General features: G+C 36.1%; 1 protein-coding gene across 2 annotated transcripts in view; it reads left to right on the top strand.

Moving 5' to 3' along the window:
* NELL1 (neural EGFL like 1) overlaps window positions 1-27,306 on the top strand; it is a 936,950-nt gene that overhangs the window by 709,788 nt on the left and 199,856 nt on the right. For both annotated transcript variants that reach the window (XM_008004248.3, XM_008004241.3), the window contains exon 15: window positions 11,392-11,487. In XM_008004248.3, coding sequence (XP_008002439.3) covers window positions 11,392-11,487 — 96 coding nt within the window. The remainder of the gene's footprint in view (window positions 1-11,391; window positions 11,488-27,306) is intronic.

The raw sequence follows: 27,306 nt of genomic DNA, 5'->3' as shown, positions 1-27,306 counted from the left end.
TATTACCTTGAGGTATGTTCCTTCTATGTAAATTTTGCTGAATACTTTAATCATAAAGTGATACCGAATTTTGTCAAATAATTTTTCTGCAACTATTGAGATCTTATTATTTTTGCTTTTAATTCCGTTTATGTAATATATCACATTTATAGACTTGCCTATGTTAAACCATCCCTGCGTCCTTGGTATGAAACTCACTTGATAATGGTGTATTATCTTTTTTATATGCTGTTGGATTCTGTTAGCTACTATTTTGTTGAAGATGTTTACATCTATGTTCATCAGGGATATTGTTCTGCAGTTTTCTTTCTTTTTTTTTTTTTTTTGTTATGTCCTTTCCAGGTTTTGGAATTAGGGTAATACTGGCTTCATAAAATGATTTAGGGAGGATTCCCTCTTTGTCTGTCTTTTGGAATAGTTTCAGTAGGATTGGTATCAATTCTTTGAATGTCTGATAGAAGTCAGCTGTGAATCCATCTTGTCCTGGAATTTTTTTGTTGGCAATTTTAAAATTACTGTTTCAATATTGCTACTTGTTATTGGTTTGTTCTATTTCATCCTGATTTAATCTGAGAGGGGCGTATATTTCCAGGAATGTATCCATCTCCTCTAGATTTTCTAGTTTGTGTGCATTAGGTGTTCAGAGTAACCTTGAGCGATCTTTTGTATTTCTGAGGTATTGGTTGTAATATTTCCTGTTTCATTTCTAATTGAGCTTATTTGGACCTTCTGTCTTCTTTTCCTGGTTAGTATCACTAATATTCTATCAACTTTGTTTATCTTTTCAAGTACTAACATTTTATTTATCTTTTGTATTGATTTCTTTGTTTCATTTTCATTTAGTTCTGCTCTGATCTTTGTTATTTCTTTTCTGCTGCTGTGTTTTGGCTTGGTTTTCTTCATGTTTCTCTAGTTCCTTGAAGTGTGATCTTAGATTATCTATTTTTGCTCTTTCAGACTTTTTGATGTAGGCATTCGATGCTATGAACTTTACTCTTAGCATTGCTTTTGCTGTATCCCAGAGATTTTGTTATGTTGTGCCACTATTATCATTCAACTAAAAAAAATTTAAATTTCCATCTTGATTTCTTTGTTGACGCAAAGCTAATTCAAAACAGATTATTTAATTTCTATGTATTTGTATAGTTTTGGGGGTTCCTTTGGAGTCAATTTCCAGTTTTATTCTACTGTCATCTGAGAGGATACTTGATATAATTTCAGTTTTTAAAAATGTATTGAGACTTGTTTTGTGGCCTGTCATATGGTCTATCTTAGACTATGTTCCATGTGTTGAAGAAAATGTATATTATACATTTGTTGCGTAAAATGCTCTGTAGTTATCTGTTAAGTCCATTTGTTCTAGGGTATAGTTTAAGTCTATTGTTTCTTTTTTGACTTTCTGTCTTGATAATCTGTCTAGTGCTGTTAGTGGGGTATTGAAGTTTCCCACTATTACTATGTTGCCATCCAGCTTATTTCTTAGGTCTAGTAGTAATTGTTTTGTAAATTTGGGAACTCCAGTATTAGGTGCATATATATTTAGGATTGTGGTATTTTCCTGTTTGATTCTTTTATCATTATATAATGTTCCTCTTTGTCTGTTTTAATTGTCGTTGCTTTAAAGTCTGTTTTGTGTCACATAACAATAGCTACTCCTGCTCACTTTTGGTGTCCATTTGCATGGAATATCTTTATCCACTCCATTCCCTTAAGTCTTTATGTGTTAGGTGCATCTCTTGAAGACAGCAGATATTTGTTTGGTGGATTTCTATCCATTCTGCCATTCTGTATATTTTTTAAGTGGGGCGTTTACGCCATTTGCATTCAACGTTAGTATTGAGATGTGAGGTACTGTTCTATTCATCATGCTAGTTCTTGCCTTTATACCTTGTTCTTTCCCCCCCACTGTGTTATTCTTTTACAAGTCCTGTGAAATGTATGCTTCGAGGAGTTTCTCTTTTGGTATATTTTGAAGTTTTGTTTCAAGATTTGGAACTCCTTTTACGATTTCTTGTAGTGCTAGCTTGGTAATGGTGAATTCTTTCAGCATTTGTTTGTCTTAAAAATGTTTTCTCTCTCCTTCATTTATGAAACTTAGCTTTGCTAGATACAAATTCCTTGTATGACAATTTTTTTTTTAAATTTAGTTTCAGGAAACTGAAGATGAGACTCCAATCCCTTCTGATTTGTAAGATTTCTGCTGAGACATCTGCTATTAATCTTACAGGTTTTCCTTTATAGGTTATCTGATACTTTTGTCTCACAGCTCTTAAGATTCTTTCCTTTGTCTTGACATTAAGTAACCTGGTGACCATGTGCCTAGGTGATGGTCTTTTTGTGATGAATTTTTCAGGTGTTCTTTGAGCGTATCGTATTTGGATGTCTAGATCTCTAGCAAGACCAGGGAAGTTTTCCTCAATTATTATCTCAAATAAGTTTTCCAAACTTTTAGATTTCTCTTCTTCTTCTTCAGGAACGCCAGTTATCCTTATGTTTGGCCATTTAACAAAATCCCAAATTTCTTGGAGGCTTTGTTCATGTTGTTGATTCTTTTTTCTTTGTCTTTGTCTTATTGGGTTAATTTGATAAGCCTTACCTTTTAGCTCTGAAGCTCCTTCTTCTACTTGTTCTAGTCTATTATTGAATGTTTCCACTGCATTTTTGTATTTCTCTAAATATGCCTCTCATTTCCAGAAGTTGTGATTGTTTTCCTTTATGATATCTATTTACCTGAGAATTTTTCACTCATATCCTATACTGTTTTTTAATTTCTTTAAGTTGGTTTTCCCCTTCTCTGATATTGCTTTGGGTAGCTTATTAATCAACCTTTCGAAATCTTTATTTAGCAATTCAGAGACTTCTTCTGGGTTTGGATCCATTGCTAGGGAGCTGGTGATTTTGGAGGAGTGTTATAGAATCCTGTTTTGTCACATTACTGTAATTATTTTCTTTTTCTTTTTTCTTTTTCATTTGAGTGGACTAATTCAGTGGAGAGGTCTGAAACTCAAGGCCTGCTATTCAGATTCTCTTGTCCCACAGGATGATCCCCTGATGTAATGCTCTCCCACTTTCCCTAGGGATGGGACTTCCTGAGAGCTGGACTGCAGTAATTGTTATGGCTCTTTTGGGTCTAGCCACCCAGTGGAGCTACCATGCTCCAGGCTGGTGCTAGAGGGGGTCTGCAAAGAGTCCTGTGATGTGATCCATCTTCAAATCTTCCAGCCACGGATACCAGCACCTACTCTGTCAGATGTGACAGGGAAGTGAAGTAGACTCTATGAGGGTCCTTGGTTGTGGATATATTTAGTGTGCTGGCTTTCTTGAATGCTGGTTAAACTAGCAGTGAAGTTGTCACATAGACACCCTACAACTTCTGTAGGCAGTGGAATTAGGTGTTGTCTTCTTCTTCCTGGGATCAGAGTTATTCTGTCCTGAATTGCTGTAATGGCCTGAGCTGGTGTTGGCCTCCAGCCAAGAGGTGGTACTTTCAAGTGAGAATTAGCTGCAGTAGTAGTAGGGGGCTCAAAGCTTGCCCTAAGATGGCCAGGATACGTATTTTGGTTTCTCAGGCAATGGGATGGGCCATAAAACTCCCAAGAAATTGTCTTTTGTGTTAGGCTACCAGGGTGAGTAGATAAATATTATCAGGTGGGGACAGGCCTAGGCAAGTCTGGGCTCAGAATCTCCTTGGGTGGGGCTTGCTGCAGCCACAGTGGGGAATGGGGGAGTGGTTCTCAGGCCAATGGGGCTGTGTTCCAGAGGGGATCGTGGTCACCTCTGCTGTGTTATATGGTTCACCAGAGAAGTGGGGGATAGCGAGAGACCTCACCCAGCTCCCACACAGTTGGCAAGGTCAGTCTCACTCTTGCAGTGCTCTGTTCAGGCCTTGCCCCAGGTCATGAGTTACCCTTCTGAGAAAGTTCATATCCACAGCAGCTCCCACTCATCCCCCAGACTCCACTCAAGAAAATTTGTACCCAGTCAAAACCACTGCCAATTTCAGGTGGGAGCTTCCTTTGCCCCAAGACCCTTTCCCAATTCCACTGGCTGACTTCCCCGAGGTCCCCTGTGAGATATAATCGAGGGATGGCTTCCTGGTGCTCAACTTGGAGACTGGGAGTGTGTTCAAGTTATTTCCTGTGTTACTTGTACTTTCACATTTCTTGCGACTCCCTAAACCCCTTTTAGCTCTAGGTAAGGTTAAATGTTTCTTTGATGATCTGGATTTTCAGATTGTGCAGTGGAGATGTGTGTTCAGAGGTAGGTTTTCCACTCTCACATTTTGGGCACTCCCAGTTTTTCACCTGTTTCACAGAATTTGCTTCTTTCAAAGGATTGGTGAATTCCTTCAGTTTTCCTGGTATATTCCTGCAGTGGTTCTTGGAACAAAAGATCATGGTGTGAGTCTCCAAATGCTGTTCTGTCCATCCATGTGGGAGCTACATGTTAGCTTTGTCTCCTATCTGCCATCTTCCCCAGAATCTCTTGATAAATTTTTAAAAACTGGATTGATCTGACTTTAAACGTTTAGCTCAAATATTACAATACAGTTACTATAAGACTATCCTCTCAAAATTTTTGTTTTCTCTTATATAATAAATTTACTTCAATAACAAATATGTGTTTATTATCATACAGGTTCAAGATGATGTACAGGAATTCAGAGTTGCAAAAAAATGTGATCTTAGTCCTTAAGAATCTCACAATCTGGTTAGAGAAGCATATATATTGGCCAAAAATGAAATGCAGAAGAATACGTTATCTGTCTCCTCAACCTTTGCCTCTCCCATCTAATTTATCCTCTATAGTGGAGATTTTCTGCAGAGACCTGGATAATAAATATTTTCACCTGTGGAGGCCATACTGTCTTTGTTATACCTACATTCATGGAAAATATCTCTTGTAGACATTTTCTTATATAAGTATTTCTAGAGCTAAGAGCAACATCTTAATTTGAAGATTTCAGGAGTAATGTAAAAGACTTCATTCTCCCATCCTATCACAAAATGCTATAGACTAAAAGGGTATGTATAAAACAAGTGATTTTTATACTTCAGGTTTAGTGGATTGCAAAACCAAGTCATTGGATCCTAGCTGCATTTTATAAATTATATAGAATGAAGTAGAATAGAGTAGAAAATATCAGAATGCCTTATATATACTAAGAATACATTTTATGTTTCTGTTCATATGTGCATATAAAGGTCATTAATAAAAATCACATTTCATACTCTTTTATTGTAAAATTAGCAATGCATAGTCTTAAACCGACTAAATCAAATAATAGGGCAAAAGCCCATATGCAGGTATCTAGGTGGTAAGTGATTGTGCCTTAAGGCAACTAACAAATCCAAGAGGTAGCAGGGAGATGAGAAGGTGAAGAGGATGATTCACAGATTCTAAAGTGCCCCTGCTTCTCGGAATGGCTTACGGCATCCTTTTTAAATATTCTGCCTCTCACCTTGGTGTGACTTATAAACACCTTTTCATTTTCTTCTATTTAGTGCCTTTCCTCAGGACAAAACTTTGACCTGAAATGTCCCTTTTCCTGTACTTCTCCACCTGGCAAAAAGCCCATTCATTCTTCCAGGCCCGCCTCAAATGCTAGCTCTGTTGCGCAGCTTTGCATCAGTCCACCAGGCATAGTTAATCATTTTTTTCCTCTTTGTTCTTTCAACACTGTGTTCATACTACTGCAGTAGCATTTATCACATTTTATTATGCTTGGTTTTGTATGCCTTTCTCTCTATTATTCCACTATGAGATTCTTGGGGATGGGGACAATTTTCATCACTAGTTGTAGACTTCCCAACACCCAGTGCATTATCTGCACATAGTAGGTAGAAGAGCCCTAAATGGAGAAAGCTTAGTGATGTGGTTAAGACTCTGGGCTTGAAACCCAGGATGCCACCATGCAGTGGTGCAAACTTCGATAACTTATTTAGCTTATCTAAGCCAACTTTCTCATCTGACAATGACTATAATATGATTAATTGACAATGTTACTGTAAGGATGAAATGGAATTATGATATCAGGCTTTACTGCAGTGCCTGGCATTTAATAAGTTTTCAACAAACAATTTACCATTAATATTGTTGTTGTTATTATTATGATTACTGTTGAAAGGACAGAGTAAATGGCTACTGAAACTGCTAATGCAAACATGTATAGTAACTGATAGTGTCAACAGTGATTTTTGAAGTAAATAATTAAATTTTGTAATATACTCTGTGCTTTAGAACAGAATGATAATATGAAAAGCAAGTATTTTGGACATCTGGATGTTTGTTTTTATATTCAACTAGCCATGTTACTGAGTTTCACTCTTTCCTCGATATTTTAAACTATTTAGGGGAAGAGTTTGAGGGGGAAGAATGGAAAACAGGATTAAAATAATAAAATTTTGCTCCTGAAGACACTTCATAAACTTAATTGTGTAAAGTTGGAGCAGAGTTTCTCAACTTTACCACTATTGACATTTTGGGCTAGATCATTCTTTTTTGTATAGGGCTGTCCTGTGCATTGTAGGATGTTTAAACATTTGTGGTCTCAACTCACCTAGTAATAAGACCACATTGTTCCTCCCTCCATCTTGTAACAACCAAAAATGTTTGAGGGGCATTTGATAAATATGCTTTGAACAAGGTGAGGAGTGAAACCAAAAAGCAAATGTAAAGGTGATGATATCACCTTTATTATTAACAGAGCTGGGCTGGAGAACATGTCCGTCTGTAAACTGAGCTGGCTTGCTAAAAATGAACACAGAAGAAGGCTGACTTATCCACTGAGTTCCAGAGAGGAAAGTGTCATTAAAGAAGTCAGGAAAACTGATAATGTCTGAAGTCAGCTCATTCTCAAGAAAGAAGAATGGCGGGCAGGGTCCTTTGCAGAACATGACCAGATTTTAATGATTTTCTTCCCGTTTTGGATTTTAGGTGGACATGGTTAACTTAATCATAATCTTTGGTTCCTGACACCTTGTAATAACTGTCTATAGTGGCCAGCTTTTATTTATTTAAATAAATAGTTATTTTTAATAATATGATTCATACCTACTAACATGCTACCCAAAATAACACTGAAAATGCAACAGCTGTCTGTTCCTAATCACACAGAGCTTCCCAGCCCTTCCTCCTGCCTCTCCCACTTGAGCAGCATCATCCTGATATATATCTTTCCCAAATCTACCAACAAAATAAATCCCTCCACCTCCATAGGGTAGAATGAGCAAAGTCAGCAGGCAGAGGTCAGAAATGAGCTTCAGGAAAATGCTCCCTCAAGGAAAATTCTTCCTCAAGGAAACTAGGAAGAAAGAGAAGGTTTACCTTCTAACAGCTGGTGTTGACATTTGTATGTTTCCTTACTGTTTCAGGATTTCAGGGTGTCACTAGGAACTACATTTATGCCATTAAACTTTAAGAAGATTATGAGAAGTGTTTAGAAAGTGAAGGACTATTACTTTGTATTAGTGTAGAACTGCTTTTGTTGAATTGAGTACACGGTGATGGTACTGGACATCCACAAACCTGGCATCTGCAAACCCGCCTTCTCATTTTGTTCCCCTTCATACCCACGTTTTATTTTACATGCTGAGAATATTTTGTATTTTAATATAAAAAGTACTCTTTCTGTGGATTGAACCTCTCTCAAATATGAGTTTTGTGATTTATTTTCTTGCACAATGAAAAGAGTTCTTTCAATATTAGAAGCATACCATTTTATAGTTGATCCAATCTAACATCTCCTCCAGGGCAGTAAGTTAATAACAAATGGCACTATAATGACAGATTCAGGTTTATCTTCATACACACACACACACACACACACACACACACACACACACACAATCTATTTTTGCCATACTTCAGAATCTGGGTAGCAGTTGAAGAGGAACCAACATATGAAGTCATATATCCATGGTACCTGAGTTTCTCGGAGTTTTCAAAGGAGCTATAATTCTAAGTTTCATTGCAAACCACGTGATATTACAAAGGGCACTCAGTTAAGGAAGGAGTGATGAGGAGTTCTCACTAAAGAATAAGCTCCATGGCACAGGGATCTTTGCCTTCTTGCTGCTGCATCTTTAGAATCTAGATCATAAACTGGTTCACAACTGTATTGTTATCTGGAAAAGCAGAATCCTGGTGATAAATAACAACAATCACATCCAGTTCGTGAGCACGTTCCATTGGCCGTGCCTTGTGCTGGGTGGTCTACATTTGTAACTTAATTTCATCCCCCAGCATGATTGTTTTTATTATCCTCAGCTGCTTTTTTCTTGAGAAAACTGAGGCACAGAGGAGTGGAATGATTTGCTATAGTTCATACAATTAATAAATATAGAGCCAGAATTAGTACCATGTAATTTCTGCCAGCCCATCTCCTCACAAACTAGAAAGACAATGTAGTGGTGACCCAGCTCCTTGTTTTGCTTCTGCCGTCAACTAAATAATGCTGTGCAAATTACCAGTCCTCTGCATATCAGAGTCCTCTTCATTGAATTTCTGAGTTCATAGTCAATCAAGAAGAGCCTATCCATGTATGAATAATCCATGCACAATCTTTAGACTAAGATACATCGGTATATTCTGATATTTTATTAGATATTCAAATAAAGCTTGAATTGATCTTAATTTCCACAAAATAGTTTATGTTTTTGATGACATATCCCTTCTTTATTTGCTATGTGTTGTAATTATGTTGGTATATTGTCTAAGGTTCAACTAGGGAATGGTTTTCTTGGTTATTTCAGATAAATCACATTGAAAATAATGTGTGCCTAGATTGGGAGAAATGTAACGAGTCTCAGGCAAAAACAGAAATTAGATAATAGGTACATGAACTTGAATAGCTCTTCATCTCCATCCTTTAATGCAACATGTGCAATTTAGGCATTTTTTTCTTTTAATTTTTAGTCAGTTCCCTTAGCCCTTATGGAACTATTTTAAAAATAAAATAAACCTGCCCTTGTGGACACAGGATTGTAGATTAACCCACACTGTAACAAATAAAGAAGGGGTAAGATTTCGAAGGCAAAGATGTGTTTACTTGAATCTTGTCTCTGCTACTTTCTACCTATGCAGCCTTAGGGCACAAGTTCACCATTACTGTAATAAGAACAATATACCTCTCAGATACCTCCATGATAAGAACGAAAACTACCCTTATTAGGAAGCAAATCAAGCATAAATAAAAAGGGATGCCTTGAGCCCATCTTGGTGAAGTTCAGCACCTTGTATGATGATGATTAGATTGTATTCTAATATTGGGTTTATATTGTCTGGATATTAGACAGTTTGTTCCTGGTCTGTGTTTCACAGTCATAACAATTCTGTTATCAGTTAATTTTATTTAACAGGGCACTTATATAACACTCTGTGCTGAACACCATTTTAAGTTCTTTATAAATGTTAACTCATTTAATCATCATACTACTGTGTTTATTCTAATATTTGCACATCCTTAGAACATCACAAACATCTTGTGCTCTCATCATAAAACCTTCCACTGTATCATCATTTCTACTTAAGGACCGAGTAAACCAAATGCATATACTTACCATGAAACAGCATCAAGTCTCCTAACCTGGTCTGCAAAACTTAGATGAAGTGCTGTTTCAACTCTGCACTAAAGAAACCCAAGCTGGGCCTTCTCTTTTTAAGCCCCTGCCTTCTTTTGGTGCTACTTAAAACTTTTTCTTACTGTCTTTCCATCTGTTATTTTTAGTTTGCAAAAACACTTTACTGTTCTTTGAAATGTCAGTCACCAGAGCCCACAAGGTGTAAATTTTGGGACAAGAGATTTTGCATACATCATGTATATTTTATATATTTTGGTTTTTTGGATGAACTTACCATGGCAGGTACTGTCTTAATTTTTTAAAATTGTTCTAAGGTGCTAGAAATAGGAAATGTTCTAAGATGCTAGAAACAGGAAATGATATTTGAATTCTAAGGTACACATTGTCCTTTGGCAGAGGCAAAGGAAGATGAAATTAATTGCTGAAGCTACGAAATGTTAAATCATTCAAGGGATATTAAATGATGTGAAAAACAACAATATTGTGAGGAGTTCTACGTATTTGGAATAGTGTTCAACTTTCTGAACACATCATGTGGCTTTTGAAGTTAAACTCATACTAATTTTGAGTGATCATGGCAAAATATAACCATGACATTTTTCTAGGATGTCATTTTCAAACTACAATTAAAATTTAAAACACTTGCTCACCTATCTTTCTTGTGAATAAAATAAACTCAGGGTTAACAGTTGCAATCATCTTCATTAATGAGAAATTTTGCACGTTTAGTACACTAAATTCTTGGCTATCCAGCAAGGTTTGATATTAAATTAATTAGATGAAAGAGTTGCAGAATTGTTCGAGTGAGAGTTTTACTATCAGAACAACCTGTAGAATGTAGATTAATTCATTTAACAAATCTGTTTTGAGCATCTACTATGTGACTAGATACTGAGGCTACAATACAGTGGTGAGTAAAAACAATTATGCTACTTATACTTATGGGTCTTGCAGTTCAGTTGATAAAGCAGGAGATGGTAATAAATTGTATGTAAATTTACAGTTGTATTTACTATTGCAATGGAGAAGTTCATGGAGCTATTTGATGCTATGCAAGTATGTACTAAGGGGAACTAACCTGTTCTGGGAAGGCTGACAGGATAGCACTGGGAAGGAGTAAGAATAGCTTTGCAGTGCTTATCAAGAAAACCTAAAAATCTATACCCTTGGGACCAGCATTTCCACAATGAGACATTTTTCATAAAGGAATAATTTAGGTTGTGCTGAGCATTTTAGCTCTCAGGACAAGGCATTGTTTTTATTACCAAAATATTGGAAACAGCCTACATATTCAAATGTAAATAATTAGTTACAATTATATTATAAATATTAAACTATATCAACTATCAGAAATCTTTTTTAAAGAACATAAACGTTTTTATTGTCATAAGAGATGTTTAATGAAAAAGATTAGGTTACAAAATGACGAACATTAAAAAGGTCTTCACCTTCATCCTGACCTTACCCTTCCTAGTTACTCAGTTTATACTATTTGATTTCAAATGTATAAATGAGAGTAAGAGTTAGTGGAGTTATACTCCCGAGTGTAAATGGTAATACTAGCTACCATTTAGCACATGCCAGCCCTGTGCTAAAAACTTTACAGCGTCATTTCAGTTGATTTCGTATAAACCAGTGAAATAGGTATTATTACATTTGTTTCTTTTTGTGTATGGAATTTTTAAATGTATCAATATAGATGTGTATTCCCTATGCAACAAAGAAAGAATTGGGTCAATGCTGCTGCTGTTTACCATGAATTTATTTATTGCATTTTATCTAAGATAAATACTTTGTTCTCTTGCAACAGCTTTCTGTGAAGAGGGCTGCAGATACGGTGGAACGTGTGTGGCTCCTAACAAATGTGTCTGTCCATCTGGATTCACAGGAAGTCACTGCGAGAAAGGTAATCTAGCTTTTTTTATGGGGGATAGAGAGAAAGATTGGTAGAAAGATTAATTCAGAAAGAATAACAGCTCTTTCTTTAGGAATAATACTGTGGATTGACTTGATACATTGTGTTGTGATGGTGGATGTGGCTCTCCCAAAGTGGGTACCTTTCCATCGTTGCGTAAAAGACTACCTCTCCCTGAAAATAGAGCTTCATTTGCCTTCCCTCCGACGCGTTTAATTTAGCAAGGTCAAGTCTTTTCTCTGCTATAGCTCAGTGTGCGTTTTTAGTGCAAATTAGAGATAAAGCCTCATGAACTGACCTGCCTCACTTATCATCTATTGGGTAGCATCACACACAGTTATTAGAATTATAACAATCTGCTGTGTCAACGGAATCTAAATTAGCAGCACATGCTCCTTGTGTAAAACCACATTAAATAACTGCAGCAGCAGGTTTATTGGTGTGCTTGAGTTTTTATTCTAATATTGGTTTGTTAAGAACATTATCATTCATAGATCTGATAATATAAGCCAATTAGTGTAAGTATGATTACATTATGTGCAACTTTCTATTTGCAATAAATGTTGTGTTTACATTTGGCACTATTTGGCGAAATCCAACTCTCTTATTGATTGGAGAAGTCCTCCTATTTGTGTACAAGTGAAATTTGATGTTCAGTGCCAATGTATGTGTCAGTACAAACGAGGGGATTATGACACGTAAAAGTAATATTTTAGTTTGTTTTTCCATGTGTTTTGTTAGGGTAAAATCACTGCATTGTGTTTTTTTTCTGACTCTGGAATGTCACACTTACTGCTTTTCATATCATAGCATAGAAAAATGGAAATAGGATGTCATATTTATTATCCTTATTATTACATGAATGGGGAGGTGTCTTTGTCTGGTGCCAGAGATATAAGCAAAGCTTTTGTTTCCTTTCCTTCATGTTTAGAAGCTTCTGAATTTAGATAACATTTTTTAATGTGCACATTTATTATATCTCACCCTGACCAACCTATTACATTGCACTGCCTGTATATTTATGAGGCAGCCTAATCCTTTTAAATGCATGTCAAAAGGTAACTAAAATTGTTCAATAAGGAAATCAGTGAACAATATTTGCACCACTGTTTCTGTATTTTCTGACATTATCAACAAATAAAAAATATATCAAATAATTGTTTTTTATTAAAAAAATATGAAAGAGCCATGTACTACCTTTGAGCAGCCCAAGAGAATTACCACATAGAGCTAAAGAATTCTTGCTAAAAGCTAAGAAACTAAGGGTAACTTAGGACACATATCTTTACTGCACTACATTTAATTTTAAGTAGGTTTTTTAAAATGAAAAAGAAAAAAAAGATTTCTTACTGCTTCCTGTAGAACTGCTGTATTCCCTAAACCGAATACACAGAATTAATGGGGACAGAATGGTGATAATGATAATGTCAATAATTGTGGCTACTACTACTAATGATATGCCATTTATTATGCAATAATTGTTAGGATTTTTAAATTAATATTTTAAGATTAAATGAAGGAGGTAGATATTACTACTCTTATATGTAATCAAACTAAAGTTTAGCTAGTGTAAGTAACTTATGCAATTATTAGCACTGGGAATAAAACATAGTTGTATCCCACAAAGCCTGTGTTATCAAACCTTGCATGGGTTTTTCAAGGATACTACATGGATTTTTTATTAAAATGTATATTCTTGGGCCACCTCTCCAAACTAGATGGAATATCAGGGGGTGGTTTCACGAATCTGCATTTTCACCAAGCACCTCAGGATATTTAACCATAGCAACTAGCAACTACTGTAACATTCTTATTTTCTTACATTACAAATAACTGGAGGGAAACATTACCTTAGACCAGGCCTGTGATCAGTGGCAGACCAGGAAGAACCGATTATGGTGTCTCATGCCTTCTTGATTTGTCCTTTGTCCTTTTCTCTGCTCAGTAAGTGGGTGATTGCATCAGTGCTTACAGTCTGGTTCATCATGTGGAGTCAGAAATATATAAAGGAGAAAATCAAGACCAGGGAAAAAGTTAGACAGAGATAGGCAAGCATGGGTCCCTATGTAAATATTAAAGTTAACATGGAGAATTATGTATTCTTGAACTCTTGCACAACCATCATAAAGGGAAAAAATATGATAAAATAAAACAAGATTTCTCTGCATTTAATGCTATACTTCATCTGTAGCAAAGTCATTCCACTTAATATTGGCCAATACTCAAATTCTATCAGATTTTTCATGGAATGAATAAAGTACGTATTTATCAGTCAATTGTGCGCAAGGGATCTAAATAAATTATGGGCTTAACACAGAAAATCTGAGCCATTATCTTGTCTGAGTTATTTTGTCATGTTGATCATTAGCAATAAACATTAAATAAGTCTATTTACCTTCGAATAGTTGTGCTGGATGCCTTGAGACTCATAGTGCCAAAGGAAAAATGCAAATGAATTGTGAATGTCTTGTGGCATGATTACACTAAATCTTTCATGTGATTTATTTTAATTTTAAGACTAAGTAAATGGTCCCATTTGAGCTATATAGAATCCACTTATGTTTAGTCTTAAGCATGTTCTTTTATCCCCCTAGTTATTGGTTTTATTCATTGCTTGCAATATTCAGCCTTTCGAAATTCAAGTACACTTAGTAAAATCATTTAAATAATTTGTTAAAGAAAATTCCTATCTGATGTGAATAATCCCACTTGTGTTTGGTATGTAACACACAGATGAACAACTCTGCATTTACTTTCCATTGATGACATTTCAGTAACCTTAAACTTTTCATAACCCCCCTTGAGCAAACATTTTGCCTCCTTTGGTTTCTAAACAACGTATAATTCTAGTCTTCTCCTACCCTTCAACTTCCTTCTATGTGTGCTTAGTTTGATTTAGTTTTACAATTAGCATGGAGATGTGTAAAGAGAAAGATGAGTGAAGAATCAGTAAGAGTAGTAGTTTTTCCACTCTTAGGATGGAAAAGGGCTGCTGGTAAATGCTCTCTTCTCAACCTGGCTAAGAACTAAAAGGACAGAATACCACACTGATGTAATGTAGACACCCACAAAGCAGCATGAAACAACACAAAGTCCTCCTAGAGAATTTTCACATGTACAATCAAAGAGCTACACTAAATCCAAATATATGTTAACTGCCACAAAACAGCAGAAAATCACCCTCGAAGAAGTATGTGAGACTAAGTTTTCTGTTTGGTATTTTCATTTGCAAATTTGCAAGCAACAAGAAGGATAGATTAAATACAAAATATGGAGCTATGTCTAGATCAGGATTTCTGGGTTTTTTGGTGGCTTAAAATAACAAATGTTTATTATCTCATAGTTTCTTTGGTTTGAAATTTGAGAGCAGCTTAGCTGAGTGGTTCTAGCTCAGGGACTTTTATGAGATTGCAGGCAAGATGTTGACTGGGCCAGTAATTGTCTGAAGGTTGGGGAGTTTGTTTCCAAGATGGCTCACTCTTGTGGCGATTGGCAGGAGCCCTCAGTGTCTCATTTTGTGGGCCTCTCTACAGTCTATGTGAGTGGCCTTATGACATGACCACTGGAATCCTCCACGTCAAGTGATGAGAAAGAGAGTGAAAGCAAGGAAGAAGCTATAATGCTTTTTGTGACTCGATCAAATGTTGATCGAGTTTTCACGTTGGCCATATTCTATTCCTTAGAGGAGACTCACTCCAGCCCACAATCAAGGGGGAGAGGAATTAGGCACCACCTCTTAAAAAATAAAAAGGATTGTCAAAGTATTTGTGGGCATATTTTAAAACCGCCACACCGCGAACCCTATTATTTATTCACAAACCTTGGCTCTGATTTTAAACTCCTTGTTTTGGAACCTTTTCCATACCTCTGAAACTTCCCTTGAAATTTTCTGGTTTTAGTCTTTGACTCCCTACAGCTTATACTCTTGATCATGGAACAAGATGTATTGCTTACTTATCTGACGTTGAACAGCCACAGAATGGGATTCAGTTACCAGACTGTGTGGAACTGACTGTGTGTGTGTGTGTGTGTGTGTACAGGCGCCTGTGTGTGCACATGCAGCTGTGGACTTGCACATCCAAACAGAGAAGAAGGAAGAAGGCAGGAGTTTATGAATGTGAATGTAGGTGGATCCTAATGTCTGTTCTTAATCCTTTTTTCAACTTTTATTTTAGATTCAGGAGTTACATGAACAGGTTTCTTACCTGTGTATATTGCGTGATGCAATAAAATCCTAGCTATAGGATGAGTAATCCTGTCACTTAGGTACTGAGAACAGTACTCAGTAGTTTTTCAGCCCTTGCCCCTTCTCCTTTCCCACTCTAGTAGTTCCCAGTTTGTATCATTGCCATCTTTATGTCCACATTTACCTAATGTTTCGCTCCCACTTATTAGTCAGAACATGAGGTACTTGGTTTTCTGTTCCTGTGTTAATTCACTTAAAATAATGGCTTCCAATTTCATCCATGTTTCTGCAAAGGACATGATTTCATTCTTTTTATTACTGTTTAATATTCCATGGTGTATATGTACCATATTTTCTTTATCCACTCCACTATTGAGCACTTAGATTGATTCTATATATTTGTGAATGTCTACAGTGAATAGTGCTGCAATGAACATGTGAGTGCGTGTGTCTTTTTGGTAGAAAGATTTGTTTTATTTTGGGTATGTATCCAGCAATGGGATTTCTGGGTCAAGTGATATTCTGAGTTCTTTGAGATATCTCCAAACTGCTTTACACAGTAGCTAAACTAATTTACATTCCCACCAACAATGTATAAGTGTTCCCTTTTCTGTGCAGCCTCACCAGCATCTGTTGTTTTTTGACTTTTTAATAATAGCCATTCGTACTGGTGTGAGATGGTATTTCACTGTGGTTTTGATTTTTTATTTCTCCAATGATTAGTAATGAGAATTGCTTTATATGTTTGTTGGCTGCTTGTATGTCTGTCATCTTGTGAGAAGTGTTTGTTCATGTCTTTTGCCAGTTTTTAAATGGGGTTATTTGTTTTTGCTTGTTGAATTGCTTATGTTCCTTATATATTCTGAATATTAGACCTTTGTTGGATGCATAGTTTGTGAAGATTTTCTTCCATTCTGTAGGTTGTCTGCTTACTCTGTTGATAGTTTATTTTGCTGTGCAGAAGCTCTTTAGTTGAATTAAGATCTAGTTGTCAATTTTTGTTTTTGTTGCAGTTGCTTATGAAGAGTTAGGCATAAATTATTTCCCAAGGCTGATGGCCATAGTGGTGTTTTCTAGATTTTTTATAGGATTCTGTAGTTTGAGGTCTTATATTTAATTCTTTAATCCATCTTGAGTTAATTTTTTGTATATGGTGAAAGGTAGGAGTCCAGTTTTATTCTTGTGCATATGGCTAGCCAGCTATCTCAGCACCATTTATTGAACAGGGAGTCTTTTTCCCACTGCTTATTTTTGTCAGCTTTATTGAAGATCAGATGGCTGTGGGTGTGCAGCTTTATTTCTGGGTTCTCTGTTCTGTTCCATTGGTCTCTGTGTCTTTTTTTTACAAGTACCATGCTGTTTTGGTTATTGTAGCCATATAATATAGTTTGATGTCAGGTAGTGTGTGATGCCTCTATCTTTGTTTCTTATGCTTAGCATTGCTTTGGCTATGCAGTCTTTTTGTTTTGGTTCCAAATGAATTTTAGAATGTTTTTTTCTAGTTCAGTGAAAAGTCACATTGGTAGTTTGATAGGAAAAACATGGAATTTTGTAGGTTGCTTTGGGCAGTATGGCCATTTTAATGATATTGATTCTTCCAATCCATGAGCATGGAATGTTTTTTCATTTGTTTGTGTCATCTATGATTTATTATAGCAGTGCTTTGTAGTTCTCCTTGTAGAAGTATTTCATCTCCTTGATTAGTTATATTTTGAGGTATATTTTTGTGTGGCTATTGTAAATGGAATTACATTCTTGATTTGGCTGTCAGTTTGAAAGTTATTGGTGTATAGAAATGCTACTAATTTTTGTACATTGATTTTCTATCCTGAAACTTTACTGAAGTCATTTACCAGTTCCAGGAGCTTTTTGGCAGTCTTTAGGGCTTTCTAGATATAGGATTATATTGTGCATGGAAAGAGACAGTTTGACTTCTTCTTTTCCTAATAGGCTGTCTTTTATTTCTTCCTCTTGCCATATTGCTCTGGTTATCACCTCCAATACCATGTTGAATGGGAGTGGTGAGAGTGAACATCTTTGTCTTGTTCCAGTTCTCAAGGAGAATGCTTCCAGTGTTTGCCCATTCAGTATGATGTTGGCTGTGGGTTTGTCATAGATGGCTCCTATTATTTTGAGGTGTGTTCCTACAATGGCTAGTCTGTTGAGAGTTTTCATCATGAAGAGATATTGGATTTTATCAAAAGCATTTTCTGCATCTATGGAGATAATCATATGGTTTTCATTTTTAATTCTGTTTATGTAGTGAATAACATTTATTGATTTGTATATGTTGAACCAACTTCACATCCCAGGAATGAAGCTTATTTGATCATAGTGAGTTAGCTTTTTCATATCCCATTGAATACAGTTTGCTAATATTTTGTTGAGAATTTTTGCGTCTATGTTCATCAGGCACATTGGCCTTTAGTTTTATTTTTTCATTGTGCCTTTGTCAGGTTTTGCTATTAGGGTGATGCTGTGTTTGTACAATGAGTTAGGGAAGAGTCCCTTTCTTTGATTTTTTTGGAATAGTTTTAATAGAATTGGTCAGCTCTGTGAATCCATCTGGTCCAGGACATTTTTGCATGGTAGGATTTTATTATAAATTCAGTTTTGGAACTTGATATTGGTCTATTCAGCATTTCAATTTCTCTCTGATTCAGTATTGGGAGATAATGTGTTTCCAGGAATCCATCCATTTCCTCTAGATTTTCTAGTTTGCGTGTGTAGTGGTGTTCATAATAGCCTGTGCAGATCTTTTGTATTTCTGTGGTATCTGATTGTAATGTCATAGATCAGGATTTCTTAACCTAGAAGACACTATTGACATTTTAGAACAGATCATTCTTTGTTGTGGAGGGCTATCTTATGCATTGTACGATGTTTAGCGTCATCCCTGGATTTTATTCATGAAATGTAATTAGTAGTACACCTCCAGTTGTGACCATCAAAAATGTTTTCATACCTATCACCTTAAACACTTGTCATTTCTTTGTGGTAAGAATATTCAAAATTAAGTAAAACTTTAAAAAAGTCTCTAGTAAGATTAAAGAAAAAGTCTCCAGACATTGCCAAATATCCCCGGGAGACAAAATCTCATCCCATTAAGAATTCGTGGTCTAGATGTAGCATTTTTAAAAGTCTCTTTTAAAAATATGCATATATATATTTTATAGGTAATAATGGCTCAGTGTTATTTGATAATATGAAAATTATAAGCATTTTTTGACAAGAAAAACGCTTTTAATCATCTCCTGAACATTTTTAGAAGTACTTAGGGTTTACTGTGATTAGAAAATGCTTACCCATTCAAGAGCCAAAGACTGGTTGATATCCATCATGTGCTATGAGAGACACACCTTCTTGTAGTCTTAGGAACCAGGTTGGTGTGGAAACTCAGCCTGCTCTATGTTCGCCCTCTCTCAATGGTGGAATAAACATGATGCTCCAACTCCACCCAAAGAACATGTGACTCCAAACCTTGTGTCTCCTAAAGGAAGATAGTCCACCAATCCTCTTTCTTAGGAGAAAAATTTAAATGTATGTAACAATAAAAGAATTCATCTTATAGTATAAGACTTAGATGCACATACCACACACACTTGTAACATCATTGTTTTTCTTTTTTCTGAGATGGAATCTCACTCCATCACCCTGGTTGGAGTGCTGTGGTGCGATCTTGGCTCACTGCATCCTCCGCCTCCTGGGTTCAAGTGATTCTTGTGCCTCAGCCTCCCAAGTAGCTGGGATTACAGATGTTCTCCAGCACACCTGGCTAATTTTTGTATTTTTAGTAGAGATGGGGTTTTGCCATGTTGACCAGGCAGGTCTCAAACTCCTGGCCTAATGAGATCCACCTGCCTCAGCCTCCCAAATTGTACCCAGCCAACACTTGTACATTTTAAGGAGAATTTGTACTGAAATGCTTTCTGTGTTACGAAGCCACTCAATTAATCATTATTTTTTGGTAGGAAATTGGACTGGGTTGCAAATCAAGTTACTTATTTATAGTGGTACAGACAAGCCTGTCAATTATACTACATGTCCCCATTATATATTATATGATTTTAGAGTGTTTAAATACAGTTGTGTAGATATCAGGTATCTATAACCAGTGATTTGTGAATCTGTGGGAACTGGACACGACTGCCCAAGGTATAGGCTAGAGCACAGTCTAGTGTAAAATAATTGGAAAAAATGTGCTGATGTTATAAAAATAGCAGACCTTGACGTTTTCCTCCACATTTGTTCAGCAATAGGTTCATTTACTGTGACTATTATTAAATAAACTCTCATAAGCTTTGAACCTCTCACACTATTCAAGTGTTTTTGAAATATAGTAAGTATCTGATCAAGAATATTTAGGGATATCAGTAAAAAGCAAACAACTTTGAACAGCTTTGTTCATTCACAATATAATTTTGAGTGGTTATTATTTTCCTGTTTTGCTTATATGTTTCCAATTTTCTAATTTTTAAAATAATACATTTAATTTATGTTTATAATAACAAATGATTTTTAAAAGCTTAAAGAGAACATAACAGTCAAAATTTTTCTCAGTTACTTGGGATTTTTTTAACCTTTTCTAAAGGAAAATTTTTTGCAGAAAAATTTATTCTACTATCTTTTCTGTGCCCCACGGACTTGCAGATATGTAGACAGAGAGTAATAGTTTGCCTGAGGTATATTGTCAATTTACCAGGCAAAAAAAAAAAATGATCAGAAACAAAGACTTCTGTGCTCTTTCATATTTTAAATCTTGCCTGTATTTTGAGAGATCCCTATCAGCATCCATCTACTGATAATTGCTTTACCCATCCCTGTTACTGGGGGAGATGTTAAGAATTTTTAGGAAGGTGAATACTTACTCCCTTCCCATAACAGAGAATAGAATATTTCTTCTATTTCCTCTCCAGTTATCGCAGGACTGTGACAAGGGCATCTGGGGGGAGAATGAATGTAACAGTACATCTTTACATCCATAGCAGACGGGAGAATTATTTAACTTTTCTCAATTTGAGCTTTCTCAGGTTGTCTGGCACATGATCCTTGCTCAGTAAATGGCAACTTCTATCATCAATGTTGCTTCTTTTCTTGTGCCTGATGCTCAGAAAAGAGTAAGCAGGGCATCTATGACATCATTGAAAAAGAGAAATATGATGATTTGAGGTTTCTCGGCATTGCCCATCTAGTTGAACCAACTAGTAAAAGGAGGGTTGCAAATGCTTTTTTAAAATTCTATTAAAGTCAGGTAGATGCGAATATGGTTTGAAGAACTTCCTGTCCTGGATGTTTCTAGAAATTAAGAATGGCAGAAGAGAGGCATCAAACTAGAAGATGAGAGGAGCTTAAACCTGCTAAGACTGAGAGAATGTGATCATGTTTAGAACAGCTGAGAAGTCTTGCCCTGTTTAGTACCCTCTGCATCTCTTCAGTTCTACCCACTCAACGTTTTTCTTCTTTCTTGAATGACATCTCTGCTAAACATCTGGCATACTTCCGTTGGATAAAAAATGGGGTTGACATGCAATTCTTAGAGCCACTTGGAGCTATTTCACAACCCTGTCGTTGATCCTGCAAAGATTTTCATTTTTCCAGGTTGCAGACCTATGGAAAAATATCTCCAGCAATTTTTAGTCTCATTGTCCAGACAAAGAGCACATTTTCAAGTCATTTCAATTAACTGGAAACATCCATGTCTTTTTTTTCACAAATGAGAATTTGAATGAGAAAATAAAGATGCTGTCTGGTATACTGAAAAGAGTACTGTATTGATGATCAGAGGTCTGAGTTTTGATACTAAATCTGCCTCTGTGAAGTGAAATTTACATTAATCTACTGTACATCTATTGTGAACCCCAAACTTTTGCATTTATTATTTCCTGTGAGGGAGTTACTTTTATCCTTTTGGACATATATGAGGACATGTATAAGTGTCATTTAGCAAGTAAGTAGTCAGGTTGGGATTCTAACCCATGTATTACAGAATCCAAATTTCATACACTTTGCTTTGTAATCTGCTACCTCTTGATCATTTTGTCTGTGCCCAAGGGCAGTTAAACCTAACAGATTATACAGGAGGTAAAATAAATTACGTTTTCCTGTGAGTAATGAGCCGTAATATCTTATTTGATCATGTGCATTGTTTTACATATTCCTTTCAACGTTTTTGTGCCTAAGGCAGGAAAAGAGTAAACAAAAAAGGGGGGGAAATCACAATATCTGAAGTCACAATAGCTTAGTTTTAGTTAAGCTGCCACTGTTTACCCGGCTCTGTAGTACTGGATCAGATATACTTAACGTTTCTAAGTGTCAGTTTGCCACCCAAAAAAGAAAACAGATGTTGATATTACTTACTACATAATTTTATTGTGAGATTAAATGAGATATTGTACTTAAAACACCTAGTAGAAAACCTGGAACACAGTCAGTGTCTAGAAATTGTAGCTATTGATAACTTTAATTAACCAGGGGATAAAATTGAGACTAGAAATAATAGGCTGCTTGCCCGAGGATACTCAGCAGGTAAACAGTAAAGCCATGTCTTATATTTATCTTTTGCTACTGAAGTCTCTCTCGTTCTTCTATTAGTTCTTACAGCCTCTCACTGTAGAATTCAAATGTAAAGTGATTTTACTTGTATCATCTTTCCAGCTCATATTCTCTCTGTTCCCACAAACATTTTATGTAACGTCTTATTAAGCTAACAAAAATTAATTTCTGCAATAGAGTTCTGCTCTGGGGAAAGAGTGAGCTAATTCAGCACCTGGAATAGTGGCATGTTTAACCTGGGTATGGTCCCTGGAAGGGATTTTTTTTTTTGCTGTTGTTTACTTCTCATCTCTTGGAGTTAAAATTGAAGATTTAACACTATGTTCTCACTGTATTATTGATAGCATGGGTGACTCTTTGTACATAGGAGGAGTTGAGATCTCATTCAAAAGGCTACCCCACTTATCCTTCTACAAATATTTTCTTAGTTCTTCATTGATTCCTCAAATTGAAGAAAGGCAAACATTCTAATTCTCAGTTTGGCATCAGGAAACCTGGATTCTATTCTCAGATTCCACTACTCATCAGCCATGTGAATAGGGACAACCTCAGCTTTTCCATGTAAAATTGGAGTAATCATCCAAATATGTGGAAGGTGACTAATGGTTAATGCAGGCACAACTGATTTTTACAAGTGTTGCAAACATAGTTTAGCACCAAACTTTGGGACTTAGAAGTCCTTAACAACTATTACGTTATTGTCTATCAAAACTGTGGCATGGGAAAAATCAAGATTTTTATATCTTGTTACATTACATTTGAATTCAATAAACATTTGATAAATGAATGAGTATAGACAAGGACCCTCAATTTCACACGGTCCAATCTTTTCATTTTATAGATCTGAAGTTGTAATAACTCTAATTCAAACCTTATTGAAAAGACACCTAAGTTAAAGTATATCATATCAAGAATGGGGAAGAAAAGTCATTAACAAGAATAGAATAGAAATTTTTATCTATTTCTAATAGTTTTGTCAGTCCACGTTTCCATAGGGCCCTTTGTAACTTTACCATTAACGAAGGGAGCCAGTCTTTTAAACAGATTGGCATTCTCTGTCAAATAAATAAAGGCTGTTAGGGATTACTTTGTCTATTTAGTAATGCAGAAAATAATTCTTGACTAGATGACAAGCAGATCTTGCTTCTCACCAAGCAAGCACACACTACTGAACTGTGAAAGCCAAGAGTTTGGTTCATATCCTCATTTTTAATCCTGTATCCTGGGAAATACAAACACCACTGTAACTTTAAACACAAAGGATAAATAGGAAGGAAATCTAGCTTTCTGTGAAACTGTGAGCAACTGGAGCCCAGAAGTTACAAACTTTACCTAGTAACTAGCCATAAGTCTTTGTATCCAAGAATATGCAGTACACTAAATCATGTGGAAAAAGGCGAATTGAAGCCAATAGCCTAACTCAGAAGGAATAGAACTCTTAGGATTTGCATCATTTGCTCCTAGTAGGACTCACTGAATAATCAGAAAAAGTAGTTCCTGAAAACATTCACTTAGATACGAATTATGATGAATTGATTAATCACACAGCAAGATCTATGCATTTATTATGGTAGTGTCTGAAACGATAAGCAGTTTTTGGTTTTTTGAGCTAATGTGGTTTTAAAGCATTTTCCAGTTTAACAGAGACCTTGAAGTTATCTATGGGTGGCAGCAATTTTAGCTAAAGAGATTAAGTCCATGAGGGGAGATCCGGAAAGATTAAAGAATATCTTACTAAGAAAAACACTTCAGTACCTCCTCAGTGCTTAAAAGATAAAGTCCAACTTCTATAGCATAAAATCTAAAGACTTCCATAATTGGGCCTCTTCCTCCCTCTCCAGCTTTATCTCCTACTTCTCCTTAAAGAAATCTTATTTATTTATTTATTTATTTATTTTATTATTATTATTATTATTTTTGAGGCGGAGTCTCACTCTGTCGCCCAGGCTGGAGTGCAGTGGCGTGATCTTGGCTCACTGCAAGCTCCGCCTCCCGGGTTCACGCCATTCGCCTGCCTTAGTCTCTGGGGTAGCTGGGACTACAGGCGCCCGCCACCAGGCCCGGCTAATTTTCTTTTTTTTTTTTTTAATTGTATTTTTTTTAGTAGAGAAAAGGTTTTGCCGTGTTAGCCAGGATGGTCTTGATCTCCTGACCTCATGATCCACACACCTCGGCCTCCCAAAGTGCTGGTATTACAGGCATGAGCCACCGCGCCCCTCCTCTTTAAAGAAATCTTAAGCTGCAGCCCACTCTAAACTACTTCAAGTCACTGAAATGCACCTTAATTTTTCAAACATCTGAGCTTTTGTTTGGAATACTCTCTTTGCCTATTACACACATACAGATTTACATATTGATCATAAGCACGATATTAATAAAAATAATAGAAAAATTAGTTATTGTTTCCAATAATCCAGAGTAGTCCTGATTTTCCCCCCTCAGATTGCTTTTTTTTTTTTTAGTTCTACAATACCCCGTATTACTAACTAGCCTGTACCAATGAGGCCCGACCCTTGGGTTCTCAAGATCAGACAAGATCGGGCATGTTAAGGGTGGTATGGCCACAGACTCATATTGCTTCTTCCAAGTCTTCTTTCATTATATTTGATGGCAAACTATAATCTTTCACATTCTCTGGGCTGAGGTCTTGAAATCATCCGTGATTTCTTTATTTTGCACTGCATATTCAAAATCTTTGGCTTAGCTTTTAAAATATATCTTAAATCCCAACTTCGTATGATCTCCACTGCTATCACCCTTTTACATTACTTTTTACATCATAATCTCTAATCTAGATGATGGCAAAAAACCTCCTAACTCATCTTCCTTCCACTGTTATGCACCCACAGTCTCCTTTTAACATAGTAGCCAAAGGGACATTATTGAAACCTAAGTTATATCTTGTCATTCCTCTGCTTCACATCCTTTATAGCTCCCCATTTTCACTGCATAAAAGTCACAATTATTACAATGGCCTATAAGACCCTAGTTACTCTGGGCCCATCTACCTGTGAAATTTGTTTGTCCTCACCATTCAATGTGCTCTCCCTCACTTTTTATCCTCTTTTTCTGGCCATAATTGTCTTCTTGGTTTTCCTAGAACATGTCAGTTATGTTTTCCTTACTTTTTAAAAATTATTTTATTTTATTATGATTTTTTAATTTATTTACCTTCAACCAACTCACACCGTATTTTCCTTACTGCTCTGTTTGCTTGGAGTGTTCTTCCCTCAGATATTTTCACTGTCACCTCCCTCCTGTGAAAAAGGTTTCTGCACAAACATTACCTCCTCAGACAGGTCCTGACCCTTATCTAAAATAATACATTTCCTCCTCCCCATTGCTGTGTTATTGTTCTTCGGAGCCTTTATCACTCTCTAACACAATAGTACTTTTCATATGGCTTCACTGCCCAGCCAGAATATAAACTCCAGGAGGGCAGGGGTTCTGTCTTTGCCATTGTATTTCTGGAGGTCAGGGTAGTGCCTAGCACACAGGAACTGCGTGAAACATCTACTGAAAAAGTAGACAATTTAACAAGAAGAAACTCTTTTATTTTTGTATTAGTCTCCAAAGCCACAATACTGTTACGATACGTCTTGCGAAGGATGAAAAAAATATTGTTGTCAATCACGTGCCTGCATTCCTGATATTTTTGGATCATATGTAGCCAGAGTTATCCTTGATGTCTCCTTCTCCCTTACTTTTCCATTCAATCACTAAAGTGCATCTTTTTTTTTCCCTCCATCCTACCTCCTAGTATAAACCACTCATATTTGTTTTTTGCCTGAAATGATTTCAGGACACAAGTCTTCAAATCCCCAGTCTTACTCCTCCCTCATGAAAATGTTCTTCCTGCATTGCAGCCAGTATAATCCTTATAAAATATAACTATAATCAAAACGTCTCCCTGCTGAAAAAACTTAAATCTTTCCCAGTGCTTTCGTTATAAACACCAGCCTTCTTACAATAGCATCAATGACTCGCTCTGAGTACCTTTTCCATTTTAACTTTTAATCAATATTCCTCCTCCACTAAACACTGTACAATTTTATCAAAGCAACTCTTTGTTTTTCTTTCTCTAGTTTCCTTCTTTTTCCCATAATACACAGTCCCATCTCTTCCTATTTTCTCACATAGATTGTAAGCTTTTCTTCCAAGATATTTTTCAGACTCTTTGCTCAAGATTAGGTTTCCTCCAGTGCACTCCATATCAACTTGATTTTCCCTTCATAAAATGTATTACATTTAATTACATGTTTACTTGTTTTCTCTTGCATTTCTTCCTATCACCCATCCCTGTAGCACAACCAACATTTGTTTAACTTCCCTTTCTAATCACCCCCTTCCAAAAAAAAATCCCCTTCAAAGTATTGCTGAGTCTGTGTAGTAATTATTAACCCAGAGTGTCTCCAAACCAAAACACTATTTTTCTTCTATTCCTTTCCTACTGGTGCCATTCTTCCCATTCCAAGGTGTTAATTATATATATAGGTGTTATATATATAAATGAGGGCATGTTGGATTTGCATATCATGTTCTGAATGACAGAAGCATTAACATCTTATTTAAAAAACCTTGATGTTCATAAACTAGAGGTTCATTTCAGGAAGATAAGCGAGTCCCCACTTCCTTCCATAGACAAAGCTATGGCCTTTCATAGCACTGATCAGACAAGAATGGCCAGGTATAGTATTTTCCTGGTTCTTAAATTGCCCAGCAGTTTCTTTTGGAGCAGACCATCTGATTGGAATGGTTAAAGAACTGCATACTGCACTTTTAAGCACTTTTAAATTTACTGTCAGCAAATTCTTATGGTACTCTGTTTCAGTAAAATGATGCTAACACTGAAGGGCAAGCCTAAAATTTTTCCAGATGCTTGGTCTCCAGCTATGTGGAAATACTGCATTCACTTGTGTGTTCTCCATAAATTCCATGCATTAGCCTTTTGGAGATGTTTGCATTTATTTTCATATGTATGTCTTTTCCCAGTGTCTTTCACAGTAGCAGTACTTCCCTAGTCTCTGAAAATTAGGGTCAGAATGGTGAAGGAACCATTTAAACGACATAGC

Source organism: Chlorocebus sabaeus, chromosome 1, assembly GCF_047675955.1.
Source record: "Chlorocebus sabaeus isolate Y175 chromosome 1, mChlSab1.0.hap1, whole genome shotgun sequence".
NCBI lineage: Eukaryota > Metazoa > Chordata > Mammalia > Primates > Cercopithecidae > Chlorocebus > Chlorocebus sabaeus.
This window is presented reverse-complemented; position numbering and strand designations above follow the sequence as displayed.